Source organism: Dama dama, chromosome 11 (assembly GCF_033118175.1).
Source record: "Dama dama isolate Ldn47 chromosome 11, ASM3311817v1, whole genome shotgun sequence".
NCBI lineage: Eukaryota > Metazoa > Chordata > Mammalia > Artiodactyla > Cervidae > Dama > Dama dama.
In genome coordinates, this window is record NC_083691.1 from 36,579,175 (window position 1) to 36,594,419 (window position 15,245).

The 15,245-nt window shown below is 50.0% G+C and overlaps 1 protein-coding gene across 1 annotated transcript in view; it reads right to left on the reverse strand.

Moving 5' to 3' along the window:
* Window positions 1–15,245, reverse strand: part of GALNT14 (polypeptide N-acetylgalactosaminyltransferase 14) — a 220,995-nt gene that overhangs the window by 20,496 nt on the left and 185,254 nt on the right. The window contains exons 7-9 of the mRNA XM_061156239.1: window positions 13,789–13,876; window positions 12,985–13,069; window positions 9,774–9,877 (exon numbers count right to left, since the gene is read on the reverse strand). Of these exons, the coding sequence (XP_061012222.1) occupies window positions 9,774–9,877; window positions 12,985–13,069; window positions 13,789–13,876 (277 nt within the window). The remainder of the gene's footprint in view (window positions 1–9,773; window positions 9,878–12,984; window positions 13,070–13,788; window positions 13,877–15,245) is intronic.

Genomic DNA, 15,245 nt, shown 5'->3' on the forward strand with positions numbered 1-15,245 from the left:
CCGAGGAGGGAGTGGTGCTATACCAGGGTGAGGGGGGGGAGGATGCCATCACTGCCATCATTTGGAACCGCTGAATGCTGTGAGGGCATTTCATTACTGCTTTTAACTTTTCTACAGATGGTGCACCCCTTTACTGACTGCTCCCAGTGCAATTGCCCCCCTGTATCCCGCTGGATATGCCACCAATGGGAAGAGCCAGTTTCACATCTGGAATGCCTGTCTGGGCCATGCTTCTATAGTCAAGCTGAAGAAAGAGGAGTTTGCTTCAGGAAACACCCAGGCTGGTGGGCGACTACCTCTGGAAGCAGACTGGTGTCCATGAGCAGAGACCAAGGATGTGGGTATTCTACTACTGCCCACCACATCTGATGTGCCCCACCCCTCCGCACCTTGGGCCCCCACCTTCCTGGGTTTCCTTACCATGGGGTCCTCTCCCTCAGCCTCTGTCCCTCCCACGTCCTGCTGTCTTTCTCCCTTCTTTTCAACCCTGCAAGCAAGTGCTAGGACACAAGTTCTTCATCCTGATCCTCACCTGTTCTCTCACCCTCTCCCTGTCCCCTCCTGTCTCCTGCCCTGTGTCCCTGGGAAATTTGCAGGCCAAGCTTCCTCGATACCCGTCTCAACCTGCCCAGGTGCTCTCCCCAACAGGATAGAGCTCATTCCCACCTTGCTCAGATTTCCCTCAGAGCGGGGGCAACGTGGACACTAGGGTGAGGAAGGGACTTCTCAAGATTGCTGCCAAATGATGGCAAGAACATATGGTGGGGAGAGACTAGAAGAACTTGGCTTTGGGGTCAGTGGCTCTGAGTTTGCAGAAATCCACTAGCCCCGTTGCTGGGGAAACCTACTTGGCCTAGTTGAGGCTGGGCTTCTTCACCTGTCAAATGAAGATCATAAAAGTACACCACAGGATTGCTGTTGGCATCATTGAAGTGGAACTTCGAGAGTAAATGTGAAAACTCTTAAGTGCAATGGAAAGCTCAGTGACACAAAACACTCCTCTAAAGCCAGTCTCTTTAAGACATGGATGCCAATGACATCTCCCCCCGTGCCCACTTCCAACTTGTGAGATGGTTTACAGCTTCCTGCTTCTTCCACAGGAGGCACTTGAAATCTGTGGACCTAACACTGGAGATTTTGACTCCCCACAAAAGTCAATGATATGTGATAACCTGGTGTTTGGCTGGGGCACTGGTGGAATCGTGGGCCCCAACCTAGTGTTTGCGGGAGATGATGAGTGAGCTTAGCTGATGGCCAACATCCAGCTCTCCATCTTGTAGTGATGCTCAGAGGGGCGGGAGGGCTCAGTGCAGGGAAATGTGATGGTATGTGTGTGAATTTAGTCCCCAGGGCTAAGATCTACTGGACTCCAATCAACTCCTCTCCAGGATCTCAAAACAGGGTTTGCTCTAGCTCCCAGAAAGGAAAACCCTCACACCCCTCAAAAATTGAGATGGAGGCCTTGTTTACTGGATATAACCTGTGAATTTTGTGCAAGTTTTCTTCCAAAAATATGCATACATTTCTTTGGTCTCTTCCTTACATGCATTCAAATGAGACATATGTCCCTCATTTGCAAAATGAATCCCTCCAACCTGTGCAGTCTCCACACCCCCGGCTCTCACTAAACCTGCTTCCCTGTGCTTCCTTCACCCACCATTTTGCTTTGCTCTGAATCTACTGCCCCTCCCCTTCTCCCCATCTCAGAAAGTACTGACCCCTAACCCTGGTCCTTCTCTACCTTCCATCTGGGCTCCTGGCATTCTCCACCCCAAGGCTCTGGGTCTGAGTGCCTTGCTGTCCCTGCTTCCTCATCTGGCCCAACCTTTACTTGATGCTGAGGACTCATTCCCATTCTGCCAGCCCAGCTCTCCTCTGGCCTCCAGGACCAACTTCCACGGCTGCCTGCGGCTCTGTCCAGGTGCACTGGATGCCCTCAGTTGCAGTACATCTTCTACCCATCATCTTCCTCTCATAACCCCCTACAACCTGCCTCCTCTCCTCTGCCTCTAAAACCTTCGTCCCTGCTTGTTTTCCTGTGTCTGTGCTTGAAAACGTCTCAGTTCTGCAGACACAAGCCACGGGAGGAAAGGACCCCTCCATTTACTCCTGGGCTGGGCTTTGCTGGGTCCTCTCTCAGGTAGTAACTTATGAGTTGTCCCAACAAGCCCACTCGTGGTTGTGAATGGTATTTTTCAAAGCAGAATCAGTCCTGATGGGACTGTGGGCGGCTAGCATTCAAAGCGCATCTCCCCAGGTCCAAAACTCCTGCCCCTGCCCTGATCCCACCTCCCTCAGTGTGAATACCCACCATCAGCCAATACTGCTGCGGGCACAAAGATACTAACTTCAGGGCACTCACAGACGGACAAGAGAGGCCAATCTATAACCAGCTGTCCCATTTCTACCTCATCAACGCCTTCATCCACTCCTGACAGCTGCCTGTCTCACCTCTCCTTCTGGTTAACTGATGCCCCCAGAGCCTGCAGCCCGAGATGCAGTAAGAGCACCTCTGCTCTGGAGTCCAGAATGTCATAACCAAGATGACCTGAGCAGCATGCCTTGCTGTCCTGCGGCCAGAGTCAAGGCAGTCTGAGTGAGGAAGCTTGAAGTGTTCAGAGTGGTGTAAGGATGTTTGGGCACCACAATGAGGAGTATTTAAGACCTAGGACATCCCTCTAGTTATCCTACGTATATCTACACCACGACTGCAGGATAACGCTGTGCATCCACCCAGGACTGGGGCCAGGGCCAGTGACTCACAGGTTTATGCTGAAGCCTCTGGGAAAGCCTTGTGATCCCAAAGCCCCAGGCAGTGGGGGCCACAGACCGAGGCATAAGGCAGCAGGCTCTCCAGGTGCAGCCCTGATCCTCTACTTGTCAGCAGCTCCTGCAAAGTCATCACTTTCTCGTGTGAAGGAGCAAAAAGACAAGGTAGGGAGTTTGGGGGAGGGGGTGGTTCTTGCTGAGTCAGCACCCGCATACTCCCCCGATGACAAATGTCATGCAGACCTAAATCCACTCTGAATTCCAGGCAGGGAGATATGTAATTATTCCATCCACACTGGGGGTGCTGTTACCTTATTTTCTTTAAACTTCAAATTAATATTTGGGAAGAAACTGCCCTCCTTACCCTCTGTTCTCAGCTCTTCCCTTTTATCTCCACATCAACCCATCAGTAGTGTTACCAGTGCTCATAAAACCACAACCCTTCGCCAGAACCAACGTCCACCTGACAAGTCGTGATGGTGGACAGGAGTCCAGGTGAGAGGAGACAGCTTCCTCCCCCAGAATCACACCAACTCCTCTGCCACTTCTCAGCCATAAAGGTCAAGGCTGGAATTTCCTTTGATAGCCTGGTTTCTGGACAAAGGCAATGGGAGCATTAGACCTGGCTCTACTTAAGGCAATAAGCCTGTATTAAGTGGAGCCTCACAGACTGTACACAGATATCTTTTATCTAACAACATCAGCCACTTACCACTGGACAAGGTGAAATCTTATGAGGACAAAGGGATTGGAGTGGACAGTGATGGGCAGAAAGAGACCGTTGCTCATCAGTCCACAGAGACAAATGTGATGACAAAGATTTTCCTTTCAAAAAATCTTTACGTTCTTTGAGCCACTCGGCCAGAAACCTCTGTTTTTATTTTTTAATGAGTCCACAGACTCGAGTAGAAGCAATCTTACTGAGCCACAAAGGACAGGCTTGAACCTGTGAGCAAAACTGTGCTTCACATCACTGGGGACAGTCAGGGCCGCATCCAGGCTCCCGACTTCTGAGGTGTAAGCACAGGCTCATCATGGTCACCACAGGCCGTCCAGCGAATGTCATGGCACACACCCTTTACCTCTCCACCATGCCTCTGGAAATGGGTGGTCTTAAGGGACCGCACCTGGGCCTGGGGCTTAGCAAGCAGCCCCACCTGGGGGGAAAGATGACTCTTCATCAGACCTAGATGCTCTTCTCAGATGAGGCCACTTCTCTTCTCTTGAGCCCCTGAACCTCGAAAGGGTGAGGCCGAAGAGAAAGCGGGAGGGATCTGCTGTCGCTGCAGGTCTGACAGGGTGCTCCTCTGACAAGCCTGCTCATGCAGCCCAGAGAGGAGGCAGGGTCCCTATGCAAGGCCTCATTCACCTTCACGGAGACCCTGGGAGCTTAATGGGTTTCCACTGCTGACCCTGCTGCCGTAACAAATTACACCAGCTTGGGGGACGGGGGTTGGTCCAGCCCTCTGCCGAGGGTCTCCCAAGATCAAAATCAGCAGGATTGGGCTTCTGTCTGGGGGCTCTGAGGCTTTCCAGTTTACTCAGCTTGTTTGCAGAAGCCAGTTGCTCTCAGCCGTGTGACTGAGGTCCTCTCTTCCTCCCTGGCTATAGGTCAGGAGCCCCCTTCCTCCTTCTATGCAGTACCTACCTGTTCACACCTGGATGATCCTTCCTAGCCTGTGAATCTCTCAACTGCTTCTGCTCCATCCCCTCTCTCTCCAGGCAAAGAAAGTTCTCTGCGTTAAACGGCCCACCTGATTAGACTGGGCGCCCCCAGATAATCCAGGCTGCTGTCCTAGCTTAGGACGCAGTAGCCATCTGCAAACTCAGTGAGGGAAAGTAACTTTTCCAGGGACACACAGCCAGGGATGACCACAGGATTCACACGTAGGCCTGTCTGACCCCACAGCCCATGTTGACACACACGTGACCCTCCAAGCCTGACACTGCCTAACGTCCCTGACTACATTCTGGGGATGGAGGAGGTGGTGCTGGCAGCTCCTCTCTGGGACCCACCTCATCTCTCTTTCCTCAGTATTGTCTGTTGTATCTGCTATGCTTTGGAAACCACCCGCCTCCATTTTAAATCCAGAAATCCCATATTCTCCCTTCATATATGTACCAAGGTCTCCACTTTGGAAATGTACACCTCTTCCCACCATACACACACACATACACACACACACACACATATATACACAGAGACACACACACATACACACATGCATGTGCATACACACACACACACATATATACATATATACACAGAGACACACACACACTTCTACTGGGCAATAGGTTCCCTTTCATCTCTAAAGACCAAAAGCTAAAGTGAGTAGATGTATTAGATATTTTTATGTATCCTGTGTTATGCAAATTGGAGTTTAAACATCCAATATTAATGCAAAACAACTTCTGGGGGGAAAAAAGGCTAAAAGTCACACTTCCCTAAAGGCTGCTTCTACGCTGAACTGCAGATGTAATTATCAACACTCTTCAGTTCCTCTTAGAAACGCTTTGTGGGAATAATGGCACCAGGGTCGGGCTGCTTGAGTGCACAGCAGTGTCGGCATTCAAGTGGCTGCTGAGGCCGCTCCCAAAAGATGAAAGTGAGATGGGCGGGTGAGGCAACGCGCCACTGAGGATGGTCCCAGTCACCCTGGCCGGAGCCTTGTCCAGTGATCTCATGGGCTTTTGTGCTGTGAAATCAAATCAATGCAACAAAAGCAACCACATCTGGAACACACAGAAATTTCATGTCTTGGGAGAGAACAGATATCTCTTCCTGCTGTTATTCCCCACAAAAAGAGATACATGGATCAAAGGAACAGAATGGAGAGCCCAGAGATAAACCCACACACCTGTGGTCAATTAATCCTCAACAAAGGAGGCAAGAATATACAATGGAGAAAAGACAGTTTCCTCAGTAAGTGGTGTTGGGAAAGCTGGATAGCTGCATGCAGATCAATAAAGTTAGAACACATCATATACAAAAATAAACTCAACATGGCTTAAGGACTTAAGTATAAGTCATAGCACCATAAAACTCCTAGAAGAGAACATAGGCAAAACATTCTCTGCTATAAATAGTACCAATGTTTTCTTAGGTCAGTCTCCCAAGGCAAAAGAAATAAAAGCAAATATAAACAAATGGAACCTAAGCAAACTTACAAACTTTTGCACAGCAAAGGAAATCACAAACAAAATGAAAACACAACCTGTGAACTGGGAGAAAGTATTTGCAAACAATGTAACCAACAAGGGCTTAATTTCCAAAATATTCAAAAAGCTCATATAACTTGATATATTTAAAAAAAACTCAGTCAATAAAGGGGCAGAAGACCTAAACAGACATTTCTCCAAAGAAGGCATACAGATGGCCAACAGACACATGAAAAGATGCTCAATATCACTAATAAGTAGAGAAATGCAAATCAAAACTACAATGAGGTACCACCTCACACTGGTCAGAAAGGTTATCATCAAAAAGTCTATAAATAATAAATGCTGAAGAAGGTGTGGGGAAAAGGAAACCCTCCTGCACTGCCGGTAGGATTGTAAGTAGGTGCAGCCACTATGGAGAACAGTATGGAGACTTCTTAAAAAGCTAATAATAGAGCTACTATATGATCTAGCAATCCCACTTCTGGACATATATCCAGAAAAGATGAAAACTCTAACTGGAAAAGATCCATGCGCTCCGATGTTCACAGTAGCACTATTCACAATATTCAAGACATGAAAACAACCTAAATGTCATCAATAGATAAATGGATAAAGAAGATGTGGTACATATATGTATATATATCTATATATACAGATAGATATGTATATAGATATATATACACACACAATGGAATATTACTAAGCCATAAAAATAAAATGAAATAATGCCATTTGCAGCAGCATGAATGGATCTACCGATTAACATACTAAATGAAATGTCAGACAGCAAAAGACAAATAACATATAATCACATATCATAGATGTGGAATCTAAGAAAATTATACAAATGAACTTATTTACAAAACAGAAACGGATTCACAAACATAGAAAACAAACTCATGGTTAACAAAGGGGAAAGTGGAGGGTGGGGGAAGGATTAATTAGGAATTTGAGATTAATATCTATACATGACCATATATGAAATAGAGAGCTGACAAGGACCTACCATATAGCACCGGGAACTATATTCAATATCTTATAATAAGCTATAAGGGAAAAGAATCTGAAAAAGAATCTATAGGTATATGTATAGCTGAACCACTTTGCTGTATACCTAAAACTAACACAGTATTGTAAATGAACTATACTTCAATTTTTCTTAAAAAAAAAAAAGCATTGCTTTTTCTGGCATGTAAAATGCTATAAAAAAAAAAAGTCCAGAAATGACTTTTAAAGTGCTAGGAGCTGGCTATACCGAATGGAATGGTGGAATTGGAGAAAACAGTATTTCCTGTGATAGCTGTCTGCAGGGTTTTTTTTTTTTTTTTGTGGTTTAAAACATTTTGTGATGATTATAAAATGTCTCTCTCACACCTCCCCTGGGGTTTCTCTCTACTTTTCTGTTCCAATCAGCACTTATTAATGCCAGACCACTGGGAAGCCACCTAGAGGGGATCACCCTGGATGTGAGCAGATGTGTGTCAACATTGCTATAAGGAGATGGTACTGGTAGGCTGGGGCTTCCCAGGTGGCACTAGTGGTAAAGAATCTGCCTGCCAGTGCAGGAGACATAAGGGATGCGGGATTGATCCCTGGGTCAGGAAGATCCCCTGGAGGAGGGCATGGCAATCCACTCCAGTATTCTTGCCTGGAGAATCCCATGGACAGAAGAGTCTGGTGGGCTACAGTCCATAGCATCACACAGGGTCAGACATGGCTGAAGCAACATAGCACAGACGCACTGGTAGCTTGGACCAGAATGTGACGTCATTGAAAATAGCATGCTGCCTGCATCTACACATGGCTGCCGTGGTAAGGAAGGATCACACGCATTTTGTGAGGGTCCACAGGGCAGAACAAGGCCCAACAGATGGAAGCTAGGCTTTGGTTTGACTTAGAAGATTTACTAACAATTCAACACAAACATTCTCAGTGACAGAACTTGCCAGATTGTGAAGCAGCAAACATATCATCATAAATAGCATTCAAGCGGACACTGGATGACTGCTATCTATCAAAAGAGCTGTAGAAAGGATTCCATGAATGGAAAGAAAGGCTAGAGCACACCACGAAGAATCATGAGAGGTACTGTGAACACCGGGACATCTGATGGGCTCTGTTCAGAGAGAGAGAGATCGATCTTGTCCACACTGAGAACACCAAGGGCGTACCTGGCTCCAAGTTCTCCTGGGCTGGTGCCGGGAGATTCCACCCCAAACTCCACTCCAAAGACCCTCATGGGATCCCAGGACTGAGTCCCAGGCAGGATATTTGGTTTGTAAGAGTTGGGGTTTTCTGCTTTGTTTGCGGAGTTTCCAATCTGGCCCCCATATGGCAGGAGACGGATTTTTCTGATGGATTTCTGTACACGGCCCGGTTTGGGAGAACAGATGCCGTTGGTCAGGCAATAGCCATAAATTTCCGGGAAATAACTCTTGGTGACTGAGGAAGAAAGCCATAAAGCAGCCTGGAGGCAGGGACAGGAGAAAACAATGGCAGAGGACAATGTATGGCATTACCACTGAATGCCAGGAGGAACCTCATGGATCATTCTCCTGGCTCGCACCACTGCGTGGGGGGTGACTGTGCCAAACACGTTCCCCGGTGTCCAGAGAAGGGGAAGGGGTCCTGACATCCCAGACTCTTCCTCTTCCTCTCCTCTGGTTTATTCATCAAATAGTTACTGAAACCTCCTTCGCAGAAGGCACCATACAGAGCTCGCCAAGAACAAACAGACCAAGTCCCTGCCTAGTACAGCTTACATACTGGTCATCTCTTAGGTCTCACCTGCTGGAGGGAAGGAACAGTAACTAACACGGACTGTGTCCATATGGTGCCTGGAGCTTTCACAGACTTACCTGTGTGGGTTTCCACAACAACCCCCAAGCATCCATGTGCTACACTTCTAACACATGAGGAGACTGGAGGGTCAGTCAGTGTCATCAGCAAGATGGAATGGGTCTCTGACTACTTTCTCCTGTATCTGTACATGGCAGCCCTATGTCACGGTGGCCAAAACTGGCCATCTGTTTGCACAGTTCTAGAGCCTGGAACCCAGCCCCTCCATCCCCTTCACTTTGCATCACTTTGCAAGAAAAGGTAAGGGCAAGTTGCCTCCAGAGCTTCTGTAGCAGTCACCCAGCTGTTCTTGTTCAGTCCGACTCTTTGCAACCCCATGGACTGCAACACGTCAGGGTTCCCTGTCCTTCACTATCCCCTGGAGCTTGCTCAAACTCATGTCCATTGAGTAAGTGATGCCAACCATCTCATCCTCTGTCGCCCCCTTCTATCACCCTCAATCTTTCCCAGCACCAGGGTCTTTTCTCTTCACATCAGATGGCCAAAGTACTGGAGCTTCAGCTTTAGCATCAGTCCTTCCAATGAATATTCATACCCTCCTCATTAACCCAGGCTATACCCCTAGAGCAGCCAACAGATGTGATCCAGATGTTAGTGGCAGTGCTTTCAATCTTCCTCATACTTTTATCCCCAGTCTCCTTCCAACTCTAAATTTCTAAGTTCAGCACTCCTAGCTCAGGTCTGCCCCAAGCCCGCCCTCGGGCTTTGTGCTCTTCCTTGGTCTTTCTGGCTTTTGCATCTCAACTTTTCCCTAAGGGTCCCCTGGGCATGTTTCCCTGGTCCTCAGCCTCCACGTGGCCCCATGGAAAAACAATCTCCTTTCCTCCCCGCTTCCAGCAACCACTCCTCTGATGCCCCACATGGTCTTCCCCCAAAGAAGTGACCTGCTGCCCATCTCCCTGGCCCTCATCACAGGCCCAGGTGGTCCAAGGACATGGAGACCCCTGGGCAGGCCCTAAGATGCAGAGCCAGTGACTCACCAAAGTTCTCCCCGCCCCAGATGTCCATGTCCGTGTCGTATTTCCCCAGGTAGTCGAACCAGGATTTGTCCATCACGAAGAGCCCTCCAGCTATGATGGGAGTCCTGTGCAGTTGGCAGGAAAAGAGGGAGGGCCAGTCAAGGGAGGGGGCCCACTGTCATGTTCTTCTGCCCTTTCGGTCCTGACGTTAAGGCCATATCCTTCCCGTTTCTGCTCCTCTTCAGAGAGACCCACACGTGGTCCACTTACCCCAAACAGGAACACACTCTGGGACTTTTCCCATTGACTATAAACCTACTGACCCTGCAGACAGGCTAATTCACTCATCTGCACACCTCCTGTGGGGGGGTTTCCAAATTTGCTCAGAAGTCCAGCCTTCCCTGCCTCTCTCACAGGCCCTGCCCAGTGGGGCTCTCCTGGGAGCCCCACAACAGAGGGCAGGGACTGTGGGCCACTGACTGGGCACAAATGAGAGGCTGGGGCAGCACTGTGAACAGCACATCTGTTTCTTGAGACTGGTCTCTCTCCCCTCCCCGGCCCCCTACCGCCGCGACAGACTGAATTATATGCCTTGAAAAATGTGCTGGGGTCTTAACCCCCAGTGGGCTTCCCAGGTAGCGAAAGTGGTAAAAAAACTGGCCTGCCAATGCAGGAGATGCAGGTTCAATCCCTGGGTCAGGTGGATCCCCCTGGACCCCTGGAGGAAGGCATGGCAACCCACTCCAGTATCCTTGCCTGGAGAATCCCATGGACAGAGGAACCTGGTAGGCTATATAGTCCATGGGGTCGCAAAGAGTTGGACACGACTGGAGCAACTTGGCACGGACGCAACCCCCAATACCTCAGAATGTGACTTTATTTGGAGAAAAGGTCTTCACAGAGGTGATAAAGCTAAAATGAGGTCATGAGGCTGGTCCCAATTCAATAGGACTGGTGTCCTTATAAAAGGAGATACTCAGTCGCAGAAACAGACATGCACAGAAAGAAGATGAGGTGAGGAGACACAGAGAGAAAGTGGCCCTCTGCAAGCCCAGGATGGGGTCCGGCACGGACCTCAGGAAGAAGTCACCCTGCTGACACCTCAAACTTGGACTTCTGGTCTCCAGAACTCAAGACAGCACATTTCTATGGTTTAAGCCATGCAGCCTGTGGTGCTCTGCTGCAGCAGCCTTCATCTTCATTCTCTTTCCTTGGGGCCCCTCCCCAACTCCCCTCTCCTTGGCTGCTGAGAGAGATTCCAAAGAAGCTACTTGGAAAGGAAAGGGCTGCAGAATCCAGTCAAACAACCCAATGATCACAAGGATGGGTATCTGGGGTGGGGGTGGAGGGTGAGCCCCTGGGACTAGGCCCCTCATTCAGCAGGTCCAGACAGAGAAGGGAGCTTTATATCAAACAGTCAGTTGATACGGAGCAGGTCAGAAGCTCGGTCTGCCGATGCCATGACATCCTACTGTCCTCTGACAACTGGCTCAGTCCTGGGAAACACTTGTCCTCTGATGAGTAGAGATATCCCACAGGAAGAGAACCAGCCCTGAGAACCCCACCCCTGGAACAGAGAGGGGAAACCAGAGCCACCCTGTCCTTGCCTCGGCCTACTGCTGCTTCAGGTGACTCTGGGAGTGTGGCGAGTAACCGAGGCACTGCTGAGCTGCATGGCCCTCAGGATGATCAGAAGGTTCTGCTCTCCCTTGAGGAACAAGAGCACTATCTGGTGTGCCACGCAGCTCCCATCTCCCTCTCAGCATCACTCCAGATCGTGAAGGCTGGAGGAGGGAGGAGGGGCTGGCTGGTACATGCGACAGAGGTTCCACTGCAGGGTTCTCCAAATCTCCACTGTCTGTCACCACTCAATCCTTCATAGTCCTTTAGGTCTCTGTTTGACTTAAGTTAGTTCAGTGAAAAGGCTTCCCCAGTGGCTCAGATGGTAAGAATCCACCTGCAATGCGGATGACCAAGGTTTGATCCCTGGGTTGGAAAGATGCCCTGAAGAAGAGAATGGCAACCTATCCAGTATTCTTGCCTGGAGAATTCCTTGGACAGAGAAGCCTAGCAGGCTACAGTCCATGGAGTAGCAAAGAGTCAGACATGACTAAGCAACTTACACACAAACAATTCAATGAGAATGATCAGACATTTACTCTATGCAGGCCCTGAGATGCAGATGTTCCCCCAAGGAGCCCAGGGCATCTCTGCATTCCCCAGAAGGAGCAATTCTAGTTCCCTGGTGTTCTCGCCACATCCTCAAGCACTTGCTAGCCTCCTGAGGCTCCACTGGAGGCAGATAAGTTTTGGCTTGGAGGTTCCCAACAGGCCTGGGACAGGTGTGCTCTCCAGTCTTAGGAATATCAAGGCCACACACGTGATGCTGAGACCATTACTTGGACGGCCAAGCCCTCAGATGGGCCCGACCCCAGGCAGCCATTCGGCCACTGTGATGTGGGTCACAGTGGGGGCTGGAGGTGAGAATGTAGATCAGGACAAGGCCATCTACAGCACCACACAAGCAGCCCAGAGCTGACGCACCAGTCATGTGTGTGAGCACGTAGCAGTGGCCACACCTTGACAGCAGCCTCCACCCATAGCAATGGCTGACGACCCTCCTGGGCTGAATACTGACATCCAGGACCTGGAGGCTAAGGAACCGTCTTTCCCCTTGTCAGAGGCTCAAATGGGACCACGTGGAACCCTCCAACATTTAGCAGGAAGTGTAAGTACATCGAGGCTTCCCAGATGGCACTAGTGGTAAAGAACCCAACTTAGGAGTTCATAAGAGACATAAGAAACACAGGTTTGATCCCTGGGTTGGGAAGATCCCCTGGAGGAGTGCATGGTAACCCACCCCAGTATTCTTGCCTGGAGAATCCCATGGACAGAGGAGTCTGACGGGTTATGGTCCATAGTGTCGCAAAGAGTCGGACACAACTGAAGCAACTTAGCACACATGCACGTAAGTACATCACGGCAGATGTGAACGATGCTGAGCCAGTCCTCAGCACAGGTCTCCACCAGCCCCCATCCCTCCAGCAGAAATCTCCCAGAGGACAGAAACCTCCTAAAATAAGGGCAAAAGTGGCCCTGGCCTGGCAAAAGGTCCTCTTGGTTTCTGGCCAATCTTTTGAGCCTCTCCTGTGGACTGCTTCCCTATAGCAAGTGACAGAGGGAAAGGCCAAGTGGTAGTGAATCTTCCCACCCCACCCTTGCCCTGACTCACCTAATGGGCTCAGTGGGGTCCAGGCGTCGAGCCTTCTGCTCTGGTGTGAGCTGCTCCCATTGGAAGTGGAGGCTCCAGTCAAACCCTGAAACATAGCATCCAGTCTGACTCAGTCTCTCTGATGTACCTGCAGAGCTTGCTCATTCGGGATCATGAACATATCCAGTTTCCCAGGTGGTCCTGGGATAAGAGGTCTCACCCAGGCTGGTTGGCAACAGAGCTGCCTGATTTCCCTTCCACAGCTTCTTCTCTTTCTCCAGGCCCTCCTGCCTGTCTGAGCCTTCTCTGCTGGGTGGACTTAGGGAAGAAGGGCAGAGGATACAGAGTGGGAGTTGAGAGACCCCAAGAGTGGTACTCAAGGGGGACATGATGGACAATTCCAGAGTGCGGCCCTTGGCCATGAGTCTTGGGGGGGTGGGGTGCAAGCAGGAGGTCTGTGAGGGGTTGAATCACCCCCAATCAGTCTTGAGGAGTCAGTGCTCAGCCTGGGCACAACTGTGGTGGGCCTCAAGGAGAGAGAGGTACCCAGTGCTGAGGTGTCAGAACAATGCAGGCCCCACAGGGCGGGGCGGGTGGGGAGTCCTGCTTCCCTCCCATCCTCAGGCCCTGGGGTGACCTGCCCCCTCTCTGATCCTTCCACGCACAGTCCCATGGTCAGGGCCACCCTGCAGCTACTGACATTACAGTATGCAGGGCCGGAGGTTCCAGAAAAACCATTAGGAGACCTTTCCTCTCTCTCCCTTGGCAGCAATGACCAGGACAAAAAAGTCTTTCTGGGCGAGGGCATTGGCTGGCCCCACTCACCCCCTCTGAGCTCCGAGGCCGACTCAATGTAGTTGAAGGTGTCCAGGTGAATGATATCAATCACGGGGCACACCACCCTCGTGTAGTCCTAGAAAACGGAAGGCCCGCACTCAGATGGTGGCATCAGGGAGGCAGGCCTGGGATTGGGGGGCGGGGTGGGGGAGGGCCGGAGACTGGTTTCAGGGCCTTGACCAAGCACATTCCTCTCTGCATTTCAACATTTCTCATGTATAAAGTGGGCCATCAGACACTGTGTCCTCTCCACAATGCCTACAATGCTAAGAGCCTCTCCTTTACTCCTGGCCTGCTCGTGGCCATCTAGGCATGGTGGGGACATGGGGAGGCTGGCGGGAGTGTGCTGCTCACTGAGGAAACGAACATCAGGAAGGGGGCCCAGGAAGTCCTTCAGTGTCACGGGTCTCTCAGGAGGCAATGGACACAGTCAGCTGGGAAGGTGACCTCAAGAGCTCCCCTCACAGTGGGAATTTCCCAGTACTTAACCTTCTATGCCTATGGGCAAGTTGAAAATAGCATCTCCAGAGATTCTTAACTTCACTTGTCACCTGTGATACTTGTATCTGTAACTTCAGCCCCAACTTTGCTCCTCACTTCCCGACTCAAGCAGATCTAGTACACCATCCGCCCCTCCATGCGGATTCATAAAGCTCTGCAGTGGGGCCTTCACCAGCCTCCCCACACACATTCCTTCCCTTGGTTCCCTACTTCTGTCAACGTATCCCCCTTCCTCTCCAGCACTAACTTAAGAAGCCCCACCTCTGCCTATCAACTGGATCAATCCTGCTGATTGTAACTCTAAAACCGCTCTTCTGAATGGAACTTCTCTCTTATCCCCTCACCCCTGGAGTACAAGGCAATGGCAATGAACTCCTGGCCCTCCCCCTCCCCCTTCTCACCCCTTTCCCTGTCATTCTACAGGTGGCTGACACAGTTGACTTTCAAATCTCACTCTGCAGCTCTACAGCTAAAATCCTGAACTGGCTTGAAAATAAGGTTCAAACTCCTTAGCCCAGCATCCAAAACCATCAATAACAGGCCTGTATCTAGTTTCTGCTGGGTTTCCCAGGTAGCTCAGTGGTAAAGAATCCACCTACCACACTGCAGGAGATGCAGGTTCAATCTCTGGGTCTGGAAGATCCCCTGGAGAAGGAAATGGCAATGCGCTCCAGTATTCTTGCCTGGGAAATCCCATGGACAGAGGAGCCTGGCAGGCTACAGTCCATGGGGTTACAAAAGAGTCGAACACAACTTAGCAACTAAACAACAATCTAGCTTTCCAGCCTCATCACTTGCTCTTTCCTCCAGGCTATCCTGCTGATAAGCATCAAAGTCATCAAGGGGATAGTTTCAAAATCTGCACAACTTCTCAGGGGCCATTAAGGCTTTACATGGATTTTTAAAACATTTCTTACTGTTGGGGCTTCCCTGATGGCTTAGAC